The sequence below is a fragment of the Podarcis tiliguerta genome (genome assembly GCF_965153285.1).
Source record: "Podarcis tiliguerta genome assembly, chromosome: 5".
NCBI lineage: Eukaryota > Metazoa > Chordata > Lepidosauria > Squamata > Lacertidae > Podarcis > Podarcis tiliguerta.
In genome coordinates this window covers 20,498,788-20,513,739 of record NC_139538.1, presented here as the reverse complement: position 1 = coordinate 20,513,739, position 14,952 = coordinate 20,498,788, and the positions used below count along the sequence as shown (strand labels likewise).

Here is a 14,952-nt window from a genome sequence, read left to right as displayed (position 1 = left end):
TATGGGGTTCAGGTCAGGCGAGTTTGCTGGCCAATCAAGCATAATAATCCCATGGGCATTGAACCAGGTTTTGGTACTTTTGGCAGTGTGGGCAGGTGCCAAACACGTGCTGGAAAATGAAGTCAGCATCCCCATAAAGCTCATCTACGGAAGGAACCATGAAGTGCTCCAAAATCTCCTGGTTGACGGCTGTGTTGACCCTGGACTTAATGAAGCACAGTGGACCAACATCAGCTGATTTAAAATTATTTTTTTAACAGCATAATTTTATTAATCCAGATTTCCAAGATAGCCTACAAAAGAGAACCATAAAACAAATATAAAACAGGTCAAAAACATCAAAACAAAAGCAGTTATCGTAGCAACATTAAATTACAAATCTTGGGCAATCTTTTTTGGGGGAAATGTTCTAAAACATGGCTCTCCGGGCAACCCGCTCAAGTGGCGGCATTTAAATAATAGTAATTATTATTAAGAAAGCCTACAAATTGGCAGGGATATTTAGAGAAGGACCTCTGGTGCCAGACGTAACAAACAGGTAGGTTCCTTTTTGAAAAAAGAAATGAAATGAAAGCCTTTCCGTAATTTGTATTGACTGTTAGACCCACAAATAGCTCTGAGATGAGTGTGAGGATCAGACTACAGTGGTACCTCAGTTTAAGTACTTAATTCGTTCCGGAGGTCCGTTCTTAACTTGAAACTCTTCTTAACCTGAAGCACCACTTTAGCTAATGGGGCCTCCCGCTGCCGCCGCGCCGCCGGAGCACAATTTCTGTTCTCATCCTGAAGCAAAGTTCTTAACCTGAGGTACTATTTCTGGGTTAGCGGAGTCTGTAACCTGAAGCGTATGTAACCTGAAGCATACGTAACCTGAGATACCACTGTACTGGCCATTGATGTCTTCCATGAGCTGGGTAAAGCAATTTTGTTCTCCTATGCGGGTGGTGCTGTGGGTAAAACCTCAATGCCTAGGCCTTGCCGATCGCATGGTCGGCGGTTCGAATCCCCGCAGCGGGGTGACCTCCTGTCTTTCGGTCCCAGCTCCTGCCCACCTAGCAGTTCGAAAGCACCCTAAGTGCAAGTAGATAAATAGGTACCGCTTTATAGCGGGAAGGTAAACGGCGTTTCCGTGTGCTGCGCTGTTGCTGGCTCACCAGAGCAGCTTCGTCACGCTGGCCATGTGACCCGGAAGTGTCTCCGGACAGCTCTTAAGTGAGATGGGCGCACAACCCTAGAGTCAGACACGACTGGCCCGTACGGGCAGGGGTACCTTTACCTTTATGCTACCCTTAACTCAGCCTGGTGCCTGAGGGTTTGGAGTGCATTGTTATTGGATGACAGTGGCTCCTTTTCACTATTTCGTCTAGTACTTGAGAAAGCTTCTGTGGTTCTGACTGGGTGCCTGGAGATTGTCATGGGCTGAATGAGGGCTGACAAACTGTGGCACAATGTAGACAAGACAGACATGCTCCTGGTCAGGAGGAAGACAGAATCAGTAGTAGGGATTAAATGAGTTTTGGATGCTGATGTAGTCCCATTGAAAAATCACATTTGCAGTTGAATGTTCCTGGATACAGCTGTACATCTGGCTTGTTACATTGTGATTGGGCACTGTGCTATGCATGGGTCCACCCTGTGAAGTGTCTTTGGGAAGCTAGCTGCAGTGGGTCCAGAAAGTAGCAGCAAGGATGTGGACACGCATCCACGGGACTGTTGTGCAACATCTGTGCTCACTGCCAATTTACGGTACTTCAGGGCTTAGGCCCAGGATACCTGAGGAATCACCTCCTTCCATGTCATTCTGTCCACTTCCTAAAATTAAGGAGAGGCCTTTTTCTGCGTTTCACATAGGGTTGTGACGTAGGGTTGAGACCTTCGGGTATTGGGTGGTATAGAAATTAAATAAATAATAAATAATAATAGTTGCTGAGACTGAGAGACGGTTTCTTTAGTGGCTCCACCAGTATTACCTTTGTTGATGAAGCGTGGCCGGCCTCCTCTCTGATTGTCTTTCATCAGCTGGTAAAGAAATACATTTTTATTCTGACAAGCTTTTGCCTGCTAAGTAAGAACTCATAGAATGGATTCATAGAATCATAGAATTGGAAGGGACCACAAGGGTCATCAACTGCCTGCAATGCTTTTACCCAACATGAGGCTAGAACCCAGGATCCTGAGATTAAGAGTCTTATGCTCTACCTACTGAGCTATTTCACAGGTCATTTATACCTGTGATTCTGCCATTGTAGCTTGTAAATGAATATTTAATGTATTTCATGTCATTTTATTGCTATATCATTGTTATTTTAATATAGTTTTCTTGTATTGTGAATTTAAATTGTTGTAAGCTATGCATGGGCACTAGATGGGTGATATTTTTTAAAATATAATTTAGAGATTCTCTCCCATGTAAAATATTGTAGGTTTTCCCAACACAGTTTATTGCCTCCCAATTTTCAGACAGTACATTTTTCACCTATGTTGGCAAAGTAAATCAAGGAGAAATGACCAGACTAGGATATCAGACATTATTTTATAGAAGATAAAATTGCCTGTTCAGAATTTTAGATGACAACGTAATGTTGTAACTATATCTGGATCTTACGGTAGAATAAAATTCAATAAATCTGGTTAATTTCTTTATAGTTAATCAAAGGTGATAGTTAAATATTTTCTTCAGAAAGTTCTGATAGGTAGAATGCCTTCACATTTGTTTTTCCTGGTCCTGTTTTTAATATTGACATGTATCCCCTAAAGGGACATAGTGGGATAATATCAACTGCAATGCCAACATTATGCAGATGACACGCAGCTTTATGAATATCTCTCTTACACTGCAGATATGACTATCTGACAGATAACACCAAGCTTGAAGAAACCCTGGAGGCTGGATGAGAACCAGCTGGCTTATTTGAATCCAGAAAGATCTAAGTATTTGCTTTGAGGATTTGGCTAGCACCTCTGTCTTGACCTCAGTGTAGGATACACCCCTGGCTGTTAAGATAATATAAAATCTCAAGGTTATGCTGGATTCTGCTTGATCTTTGAAGAATTAAATTATGGTGATTGATAAAAGCAACTGTTCCCTTTTCATTTAGTAAATAAATTCCAGTTTTTCACAGATAAAGATAAATATGTCTTTAAATAGAGTAAGCCATTGAGAACATTTTAGAACACCCTGCCATAAGACATATCATTTGCAAAGTATGTCTTGCAGAATCTAACTCCAGCTTCCATGTTGATTAACCAAGCTTCCTGTCAGATGATGTACAATTAGCTTATTGCTTGAATATCATTCTTTTAAATAATGAAATTGGGTGATTGAGCTTCTGCCAGTTTGGAAACAGGGCCACCCCAAATAAGGTAGTGGTTACTCCAGGTTGCGCAACCCGAAAATACTCGTCCCGAAGCTGCTTTAACCCGAGGTATGACTGTATAGCTCTCCCAGGGGGTCAGAACCACTGGAACAAAATGTTTTGCCAGCTTTGCCAGCTACCTTAAGACTTCAGGGGACTCTGGTCCTTGATATTTTACCCAGAAGAGTCCATTGAGAGCTGCCTATTGCTCTGCTCTGCTTTGGCTTGTCTGGACTTGAGCTCATTTACTTGTCCTGATTGGAAGAAGTGCTGGTCATTGTAGCCATTTCCAACTTTCTCAGCAGAATAGGGAAGGAGAGGGTTTGTGGGGTGATTTAAACAGGCTAACCTTTGCTGTAACCTCAGGTGTGCTTTAATGCCTTTTTTATGCAGGGGACATGCATTCAAAAGTATTTGGTTAGAGTGCCAGAAGGGGACCTTTAAATAGGGGTAGGGAACATGACCCTTCAGATATTGTTGGGCTACTACTCTCATCAGTCCCAACCAGCATAACCAGTGGTATAATAATAATAATAATAATAATAATAATTAGAATTAGAATTAGAATTAGAATTTATATACTGCCATATACCCGCAGGTCTCATGGTATGATAATGTAGCTTAAAATGGCAGTTTGCTCTTATGCGTTATTGACTGTGTAGGGCTGTGCTGTCCTACATACTATCTTCTGGATCAAACTTCCCATGCTGCTTTTGAGCTGTCCTTGCAGAGATGTGTATTGAAATAATTTTAAGGGGCAATAAGATGTGCAGTCACTGGGTATTTATATGAAGCTGCATTATGTTCCTGTTGGGAAGCACTGTTCTACAGATACTGGTGCAGCGATTTTTAATGTGATTTTATGCAGTCTTGGCCATTGTGCATATGTGTTTTGATTTAAAAGACAAGAACAATTGTATTGGCAAACACTTGTGCATGCCCCAATTGACAGTACTGCATCGTCCTCCAGTGGGAAGCACCTCTTTATATAGGATAAACCTCCTGGGAGGACAGAGATACATGCTATGAACTGATGATAACTTAAATTTACTTCATATTTCCCAAAGGAAGTACCTCTCTAAGTAGTATAGGTACTAGGGGGGGGGGGGAAATACTTTGTGAAATCAACGGAGGCTGGTGTAATGCTGTATAATCTCAATAAATATGCATGGGATGATCTAAAATTTTGAGTTGGGAGGATTGACAAGAGTACATGTTTACTTTTCACTGTTGCGAACCATCCTTATTGTCGTCTAGTCTTTACTTTTTGTTTTGCCAAAAGCTGTGGTGATCTTGAACTTGCTGTGTTCAGGACATTTTCTCCAAAAATGGATATGGAATCTGAAAACCATGGGAACTTGTAGCATCACAGTGCCAATGACATAACAAAACATAAGCATTACAGTAACATTTCTTATTTAGTAAGTTATTATGTACAAAAATAGGAAAAATAGGAAAAGTACTAAATACGTTTTAGTACTACATAAATTGAAATTGTATTCAGAAACATTTATAGTACATCTTTATTTGTTACTCTTATACCAGGAACTGTGTAATTGCACCCCTCTTTTCTATATATAGAACTATTTCCTAGACTTGCGTTGGAGTAAAATCTTATGAATATTTATTTATGATTTATTTTCTTTAATTTATAGGAGGATATATATCCCAAATTGAATTGAATTAAGCAATAAATGAAGAGTATTAAAATTCCATGCGACTGTGAGAGCCCATTGTAGTCTATTAAAGCACAGGCAAAGAAAACTATTTTCATCCATTGCCTAAAACTTAACAAATTAGGTACCAAACAAACATAGCTGGGGTGAAAGTTCCATATCTGGTATGCTGCCTCTGAGAAGGCCCTATTCTCAGTTGTCAGCCATATTGCCTTTGAAGCTGGGGGCATCTGGAGAAGGGCTTAGGAAGATGATCTTAAAGACTGAGCAGGTTTCTATCCATGTATATGTATATTTCTTTTTAGTTTTTGTTTTCACTGTATGTATGCAGAAAGGCTAGATCAGTGGCAGTGCAAGTGCAAAATGTGAACATTATTATGCTCCACTGATGGACTTTCTGGCAATATCTGTTACTGTTTTAGGCACAGACATCGATCTAGCAGCAGCTCTTCATATGGATCCAAGAGAAAACGGAGCCGGAGCCGTTCAAGAGACCGAGGAAAATTATATCGGTCTCAGAGATCAAGATCAAAGAGCAGAACAAGAAGGTATGACCATTTTGCCCTCGGAGAATAAGATTGACCAGATAATGTATACTTTTCTCTCTATTCTCTTGCCTTGTTGTCTACAGTGATAGTTATATTAACTTTAGAGAGTTATGTAGCGTCAATGCAAAAGGTTGAATTAGCTTGACCTTCCTATCCCGGAGTCTAAACTTAAAGCAGTTCAGTATTACAAGTGACTAATAGGGTGTGTGGTATATACACTGCCATAGTAGGCCAACACAATAAGAAATACTTGTTTTGCAGGGTAGTCATTCTAATGTTACTAGCAGATGTGCTAAACCAACTGTTGGACTTGGGATGAAATTGAAATAAAGTAGTACTTTGTAGTTCTCAATTTAAATACAGATATTTGAATTTGTGAGTGTGTGTCAGACAGAACTGTATGGAGCTGCAGTTGTGCTTTCAGCATGAAGGAGGTGACTCACACAAGGTGTTACCGACAATAAGTCCTCTGTATGTGGACTGGAATGTAGGAAATCAGAATCAGCATTTGAAACGTTATCTGTTAATGGATCTATAAACGGAATCACAAAAAAATCCAGCCGTTTGGCAGAAATCATAGCTTCTGCCTATAGCTATTATGGCTGCTGATGGTTTAGTATTTTAAGTAAGAAGCATGAGAAATGTGTGTGACTAAATGTATGTACAAGTGTTTGTAAATAACTGCTTAGAAACTTTGGTATATAAATACCTTAATTTAAAAAACAAACATTTTAAAACTATTTTGGTGATTGTACTAGAAGGTTAGAGCTATATTTCACATGAAGAAAATAGTTTATTTTGTTTTAGCCCAAGAAAGTTGATGGATGCAAATGTGTTATCCCTGATGGAAAGAGCCACTGACTGTCAGCATGCTCAACACACTGAGACTAATTTTTTGTCAGCCTAATATTTTAAAATATTTCCTTGTTGGCAGTAAAATAACACATGTATTTTCTGAAGGAAATGGAAAATCAAGGAAGAGTACATACAGTCTTGAAGACGGGAGATTTATGCTATTGTGGGGCAATGGATTGAGAATGAATAAAACAACCTGTGAGCAAGGAGGCTCTTTCAGTGATAGTTGCAACTGGAGACTTTTTCACTCATACACACAACTGTGTGGAAATCTTTTTTCCTTAGTGTTATCTACCATGATAGTGGTATTTATGTGGGGCAGATTGGCCAAGAAAGAGCCACATAAGTGGCCATACCCATGTAGTTGCAATATAGACACATGCAGCACAGCTGCTGCTATCATAGGGAAGCAACTTCCACATATGCGAGCAAAAAGGGCAAGACTTGGGAAACCATTGTAAGCTAATCTTTGAAATATGTGACTGGATTTTGATGACTCCTCGATTTCTTCTACTGGAAAGCAATAATTCTGCACATGAGGTTATAAGTGGATTTGTGATTATCTGTGGATCTGTAAATGGTTTGAATCACAAAGCATTCCAGATGTCTGTTCAGATTGAAAAGTGGGATATAAATTGGGTGAATAAGTCAGTAAATTAATGAGAGCATTTCAAAATGAATGTTGTTAAGTGATGAATTTCTGCAATTTTTGGGTTGATGTGGAACAGAACCCTATCTGTAGCTGAGGATCTGTACTGGTCTTCTGTGTCATTGCAGACTGGGAAGTGGACTTAAAATATCTTCACTGTGTTGAGAATACTACAGATAGATCATTTCTTGCTATGTTTATTACTTTGTGCCCTTATTACATAGGTCACTGGTAAATTGTCTTCCCATTCTTATACTCTGGCTATAAGTGTGGCTAGTTAGTTCCATTGGTAAACAGTACAGCGTAGCTAGTTTTATGTGTCGCCCCTTTAAGGAGATGTACATTGAGCTCTACACTACATATGTTTTCAGAGTGTCAGTCCATAGATAGAAAGCACTTTTGGAGTTCTTTAAGAAATCTTCTCTGAGGGGAGATACAAAATTATTTTATATATAGTATGTTCCATTAATAAGGTTTGTTTATTTTATTTTATTTTAAAATATCTAAAGAGTATTCTCTAAAACTCAGTCCTCGTTTAAAGTTTAACCCAGGCCACCGAAAGACATTTAAAATAAAACTGTCTTACCCATTCTTCTGAAAGTGACTCAAGTTTGGGCTTTGGTGGCTCTGTAAGAAAAGGGAGTCTCAGAACTACTGAAAACAGAAGAATATCCAGGCTTTATATAACACGTATTCAGATATTTTGAATTGAGAATTTTGAGCCTAGCATAAAATCACAATACTTGCAATATATTATATTTGTATTGAGTGCTGCTTCCAGGTTTTAGTGTTTTTCTAATAGAAATTAGAGCCTTAAATGATTAAAGACTTAACTGTGCAAAGTGTTGGACACGTGAATCAATCTGAAATGCAAATTCTTAATTAATAAAAAAAACCCCAGACCTTACATATCAAGTAACATAGATTTTCTTCACCCAAAAGACAGATGTGTTCATATTACATTTATTTATTTTATTTTAGTTGTACCTCAGGTCAAAAATAGAGGCTCCCTAGTTATGCTATAGATTCAAAATTGTCCTACAGCAAAACAGTACAATGCAAATAAGACTTAATAAGATCACAAACTGAATTTCAGCAAAACAACCAAGATTTACATTAAATTAGGAATTTTAAAACTGATTTAGTTTGTTTTACTGAGCATTTGCTTAATAACATTTCGTCTTCTTGCAATCTTTTTAAAGACAATAATTCCTCTGTGAAATGCGGGCACATCCTCAGCAGAAAAATTGAAAGCAACAGCTCACTTTCTGAAACCACAGATATAGTGATATAAAGAAATATTTCAGCTCTACAAAATTTAATAAATCATCCCATTTCCTAATTTGATCATATTAGATGCTGATGTGGAAGAAGCATTTCAAATACCATCTCCTCATTAATATACATCAGTCTGGGGAATAGAATAGAATACTTATGCAGAGATGTCACAGTTAGTGTTTCTTAGTTTACTAAGTGGAACAGGTTGATGCGATACTGAGTGCTATTTGTCAATGTCTTGTTAAAATGGTTTGGGTCGAGTTATGGAGTCCAGAAAGACGGCGGCTGATAAATCAAAAGTGGATTGAGTGGACAGGAGGCAGTGATTGATACTGTGACAGGATATGAAGAAAGGAATCTTGATACAAGCATGCACAATATTGAATATGAGAAGGAAAATGACCCTGGAGTATGGATATTATTCAAGGAAATGAGAATAATAATATCAGTTTGAAATTATTGCCGTGTGAAGATTAGGATACGGCAGTTCTTATTAGGCTATTATGTGTTCTGGATGGTAGCATTAGAATTCTATACGGTTTGCACATGCATACAGAATCAAGGTATTCCTGGTGGTGTTATTTATTTCTATTAATTGTAGAATTTGTTTCATATGTCATGCATATGTGTTGCATAATTTAATTCTTGAATTCTCAAGGCATTCATTAGAGTAAAACAAAGAGTGCAGTCATATTCTGTATTTTCAGCAGTTTTGTGCTCTAATTATGGTATAATACACTATTTTTTAATTGTATGTCTTACAATAAGCTGCCTTAAGTTTAAAACTCAGGGTAAACATGGATGAAATTTGTAATGTATGCAATAAGATATAGCAGTTTCCACAAACTGCTAAAATTTGAAGGTAATTATGTTTCTGGATGCAAAGTCATTATTGCCAACGTTATATGTGTATTATAAATCTTTCATGTTTCCTCATACTACTTGGATTAATGTGTTCTCCTATGGAATTAGAGCTTACATTTAACATTTTTCCAGATATGAACATCAAATGTAACATTCAGTACTAGTGTATGTAGGTAAATAAGTATCACTATAGGCATCAGATAAGAACATAGGAAGAGCCTTCTGGATCAGGTCAAAGGCCTGTCTTCATTCAGCAACCGATGCTCATGGGGAGCAGCAGTATTCTCCCCTCTTGTGATTCCTAAAAAGGCAGACTGCCTCCAATAGTGGAGGTAGGCATAGCCATTATGGCTAGAAGTGTGAAGAAGTACGTACTTTTATCTTTCCCAAACTTTCCAACGTTCTGCTCTGTTCCTGGCTTCTACTATCATGAGAGAGACAGAAATACTTCTTCCTATACACATTTTCTGTAACATGTATAATCTACACTTCTACCATGTCTCCCACCCCCCGGTTACTTGCTGTTTTTCTAAACTAAAAACTCCAAATGTTGTAACCTTTCACCATAGTTACTCCAACTCTGTCATCATTTTGGTTGCCCTTTCCGTAACCTTTTCCAGGTCTACAGTATCCTTTGTGAGTTAAGGCAACTGTATTCCAAGTATGGCCTCGCTGTGGATTATTACTTCCTTTTATTTAATAAAATTTATATACAACTTGATTGTAATAAAACTTCTTAAGCAGTTTACAAGAAATATTGACATTATCAATAAAAGTCTCTCTCTCTGTGTGTGTGTGTGTGTGTGTGTGTGTGTGTGTGTAAATAACTAACTAACAGCAAAAGTGATTAGAATTTGTCAACTTCTGTATGTCTAGATAGGCTTGCCTATACAAATATGTTTGAAGCAGGTGCATCAAAGAGTGCAGTGAAGGTGCCTGCCTGATGTCAGTAAACAGGGAGTGCCACCACACTAAAAGACCGATTTCTTGCAACTGTGGATTGGAATGAGTATTATATGACACCTGTAACAAACAGTACCTGTTCTACACATTGAAGCAGTTGAGTGGGCACATATGGGCTAAGGAGATACCACACTTATGACATTGGCCCCTTTCCTAATGACTCCTAACATGGAATTTACCTTTTTCACAGCAGCTGTAAATTGGGTTGACATCTTTAGCATCTTGCTTGGCTGCTTTTATTCGTTTGTTACCTTGTTTGTCACTGGGGCTGAGATGCTTAGTCAGCTGGGGCTCCCCTCTAGCTCGTTGAGCTGGTGCCCCCTGGCTAGCTTCTCCTAGCTGTTTGCTGCCATTTAGATCAGAGAGACTTTAGTTGCGCTTGGGTTTCCGTTCTATGGCACCACAGTTCAAGAATGATATTGACATCATTGACATCAAAAGAGAACTGACAGGGCCATGAAAGATTAAGAAGTCGAATCATATGTAGACTGATTTGGAGCTTAGATGGTCAAAATCCTTAGGTTTAAAACTTTCTTCATTGATGAGCTCTGCAGTGACATAATTGATAGCTTTGGTAGCACTACCAGTTAGAAGTATTCGTTGTATGATTGCATTTGGTTTGCTGCGGCTAGCTAATTGCCCAGAGGTGTTGCAAAGAAATCTTCTGTCCCACAAATAGGGAAGGAATTCTTGCATTTGATATAATGTGACCCTTGCTTCTTAATGGTATGTAGTTATTTCTGAAAACCCACTTTCATGTGGTGAAGAACTACTTTAATACAATTCCAAAGTGTAGTCTTATTAGCTACCCAGTCTTTTTCTATGTCATTTGAGAATACAGTTCTCATGTACCAATTGTCCTGATCATTGCAAGAAGCTGTTATTTGGCAGTTGCCAATTTCTACTAATTTTCTACATCTTACATAGAAATGTGTATAAACAGTTTAAGCAAGGAACCTACTCATAACAACCCTGCATATGTAATACTGGTTGTTTTGGTTATTGTACTACTTTGCAAAGAGAGAGAGAGAGAAACAAACAAACAAACAAACAAACAAACAAGCACTTCATTATATGCTCTCCCTTGGAGCGTATAATTTGCAACTTTATCAGGAGAATCCATTAGAGTATATTGACATACAGCATCTTTTTAAAGTAGTCCATGGATGAAGAGTGTTGCCAATCGTGTTCTTTGTTGTTGTTAATTTCTTTATCACCTAAACAGAGAAAGAAATTTATTACCACCCTCAAGTTGTCAAGACTTTAGCTTGAGAAGACTCAATAAAAATGTCGGTGTTTTTCTGAATAGCTCTTTCTTGAGGTATGGTGAGAAAGTATGGACACATATGGAAATGTATGTGGACATCACAATGTAACATATGACACAGCCATGCAGAGACTACTCATGTTACTTCATGCTGCATCAATAGGAGTATAGAATCTAGATCAAGGGAAGTAATAGTGCCACTGTATTCTGCTCTGGTCAGACCTCACCTGGAGTACTGTGTCCAGTTCTGGGCACCACAGTTCAAGAAGGACACTGACAAACTGGAACGTGTCCAGAGGAGGGCAACCAAAATGGTCAAAGGCCTGGAAACGATGCCGTATGAGGAACGGCTAAGGGAGCTGGGCATGTTTAGCCTGGAGAAGAGGAGGTTAAGGGGTGATATGATAGCCATGTTCAAATATATAAAAGGATGTCACATAGAGGAGGGAGAAAGGTTGTTTTCTGCTGCTCCAGAGAAGTGGACACGGAGCAATGGATCCAAACTACAAGAAAGAAGATTCCACCTAAACATTAGGAAGAACTTCCTGACAGTAAGAGCTGTTCGACAGTGGAATTTGCTGCCAAGGAGTGTGGTGGAGTCTCCTTCTTTGGAGGTCTTTAAGCAGAGGCTTGACAACCATATGTCAGGAGTGCTCTGATGGTGTTTCCTGCTTGGCAGGGGGTTGGACTTGATGGCCCTTGTGGTCTCTTCCAACTCTGATTCTATGATTCTATACTTTTGTTGAGGGGGAAAAGCTATGCACCTACAGTTGAGGCATGAAATATTTTTGGTCAGTTTGAGTGCAATAATGACAAGTTTATGGTTTGGGCAAACCATAGTTTGCTCAGGTTGGATGTAATGGAAGTCAGGGAGATAAGAGGATCATGTGAAAGAAGGAGGAAGTGAATGAGCTCAATACTTTCTTATGTAATGCCAAATCATGTGTTGACATTATGTCTGAACTGCCCCATTGTATGTGTCTGAACCAGGCTATAGGTGGGAATTATGCAGTAGAAAACCCAAATCTTAGAATACTTCCTGTCACCCCAAAATCTTAGCAGGTTGTAGTTGCTGATAATTTGATAATTGTTGTTTGTGTAAAGGCTGGTTTTGGTGATTGTATGAATTGGACAACTGATGGTGGAGACATCCAAAACCTTGCGCATTGAATTTAGAAAGGTTATGTCTTTTCCATAAAGCAGTAGTAGTTTTAGCTGTTGATATTATGTAATGATCCTACTCATTTTATCCCTTATTCCCTCTCCATATATGCTTGAAGTAGCTTATAGACCAGATGCCGCTATAGTAGCAAATGTTTTCAGTAGGCATGGTCCCTTTTTAAGAGAGCAACATCTGCAACAACACTGCTTTTAGAAGGAGCACCACCATAGAAACAATAGTAATGGTACATGGAAAACAGCATTCACCCATCTAATGATGGTGAATATACAGTCTTTCAAAGACTACACATTTTAATTGCTTCACATTAACAAATATTCACTAAAATCAGTGGAAACCTAGAATAAATGCCAAATTATTCCAACATTTTATTTCATATTTTAAAAAACCACAAAGCCTTTTAAAGCTCATAAATTTTATTCTCCTGAAAAAAATAGGATGTGCTTGTCACTACTTTAAAAAAACATTCATGCCTTTTGAAGGCATATAGACAAGTATTATTTAAGCTTGAACTATAGCTGTTAAAACTAAAATACATGGGATGAAGCTTCCAGTTCTTTCTTTCTGACATGACCTAAAAAGCCAAATGGGTTATTTTAAAATGCACATCTAAATTTCAAATTATTTTTTAACTGATTGGAAGAAAATCAAAATGACCTTCTTACACCTGAGATCACAGCTGCAAGGTGCAATAATTTCCCCATGATATGCTACCAGGATTTCTTAAACCTGCTATATGGTTGGTATTTAAATTCAGTACTTGCGCTAGCATCTTTTAATACAATTTACGTATCTACATAGCTTCTTTTTATTGTAAAAAAGTCAGTGTTCAGGTAAAAACAATTTATGCTGTAAGAGGTTTCATTACCTAAAGGAAATGTTTGATACAGTACCGTATTAAATGGATTTGGGCACACTTTGGGATGTGGTAGTAACCAAATGAGAAATTGCAAATTTTCAGCACATCTGGAACCCAAAGATTGTACATGGTTTACTGTGTACATGTGACATGGTGGCTGGAGGCCCTTCTAGAGCAGTGGTTCCCAAACCTTTTCCATATTGAACCACCGATCTAGAGCACCATTCCACAGTGATGTCAGAAAGGGAAATCCAGCAGTGCCTCTGACCCCTTAACATAGTCTATTCATACCCACAGACTACCTTGAACATAAGAACCACCTCCTGGATCAGGCCAATTGCCTGTCTTGTCTATCATCTTGTTCTCACAATACATACCTTTCTTGAAGAGTTATATATGCATGGGGTATTGGGGTGGATTATTGCTTTGTTTGTTATTAGGTTAAGCATTTTTGTGTTTTTATACTTGTAAACCACCCTGTGATCCTCGGATGCAGGGCTGTACTGTATATAAATTTAACAAACAAACACTTTTCAAGAGGGACCTGCAACTTCTCTGCTTTCGAGAGGCAAATGTTTCTCATTAATTTTTGCCATAGGGACTTGCATATGCATTTGAAATATTCTGCTGTACTTTTTGTTTTATTTAAAACAAATAATTAGGACCTAGCAGAATCCATATTGCTAGATGTATTAATTGTCAGTGTTTTATTGAAAAGATTTGTTTTAGAGTTGGTAATTGTATGGAAGGTTATAGCACATAGATTTCTTTTAAGAACAATTGGCTGTAGTTCGGAAGACTCAAAGCAAGTAAGAGAAAGTTTGTCATCTTGAATGTAATAAAATAATAAAGGGCTGAAGTAAAAGTTTACATGCTATCCTTGAGCATCAAACCATCAATGAGGATATTAGTAAGATCTAATTGACCGCTTAGGGAAATTAAACTTCATAAGGCACAGCCAAGGACTCTTAAGTTATCAATAAGGACAGAAGCTGCTGGTGACAGCTGCTTTGATGCCTTTCATTGGCATGAAAAAGCTAAAAATGATGTGGCATAAGTACTGTTAATTTGGTGTTAAATATGGCTGAGAAACATAATTTTTTTCGTGTGTGTGTGTAGATAGACAAATAGACAGATAGATATAAATATATATAGATATAGGTACCATAGGTGTACTATTTAAGTAATAAGGATAGTTCTTTGCAAGCTGTTTTAGGGTGTGTGTGTGTTTAAATAGAAGGATTATGAAGAACAGCAGAGAAACATTTAGATTGCTTTCTTTCTGAACATAGAACAAAACTTAGGAAATCTAAGATCCTGCAGTATCTGTACTAAGAGTCTCTGGTTTCATTTGGCCCTATTCTCCTTCAATTTAGTTTGGCTTGTATGACAAGCTCCACACTAGAGTAGTATGCCAAAGCTTATGATCTTGGTGGTTCTAGAAAACAAAACTTGAG

The 14,952-nt window shown here is 38.1% G+C and overlaps 1 protein-coding gene across 3 annotated transcripts in view; it reads left to right on the top strand.

Moving 5' to 3' along the window:
* The window catches only part of RSRC1 (arginine and serine rich coiled-coil 1), a 161,138-nt gene that overhangs the window by 5,591 nt on the left and 140,595 nt on the right, over positions 1-14,952 (top strand). For all 3 annotated transcript variants that reach the window (XM_083442932.1, XM_083442930.1, XM_083442931.1), the window contains exon 3: positions 5,455-5,580. In XM_083442932.1, coding sequence (XP_083299058.1) covers positions 5,455-5,580 — 126 coding nt within the window. The remainder of the gene's footprint in view (positions 1-5,454; positions 5,581-14,952) is intronic.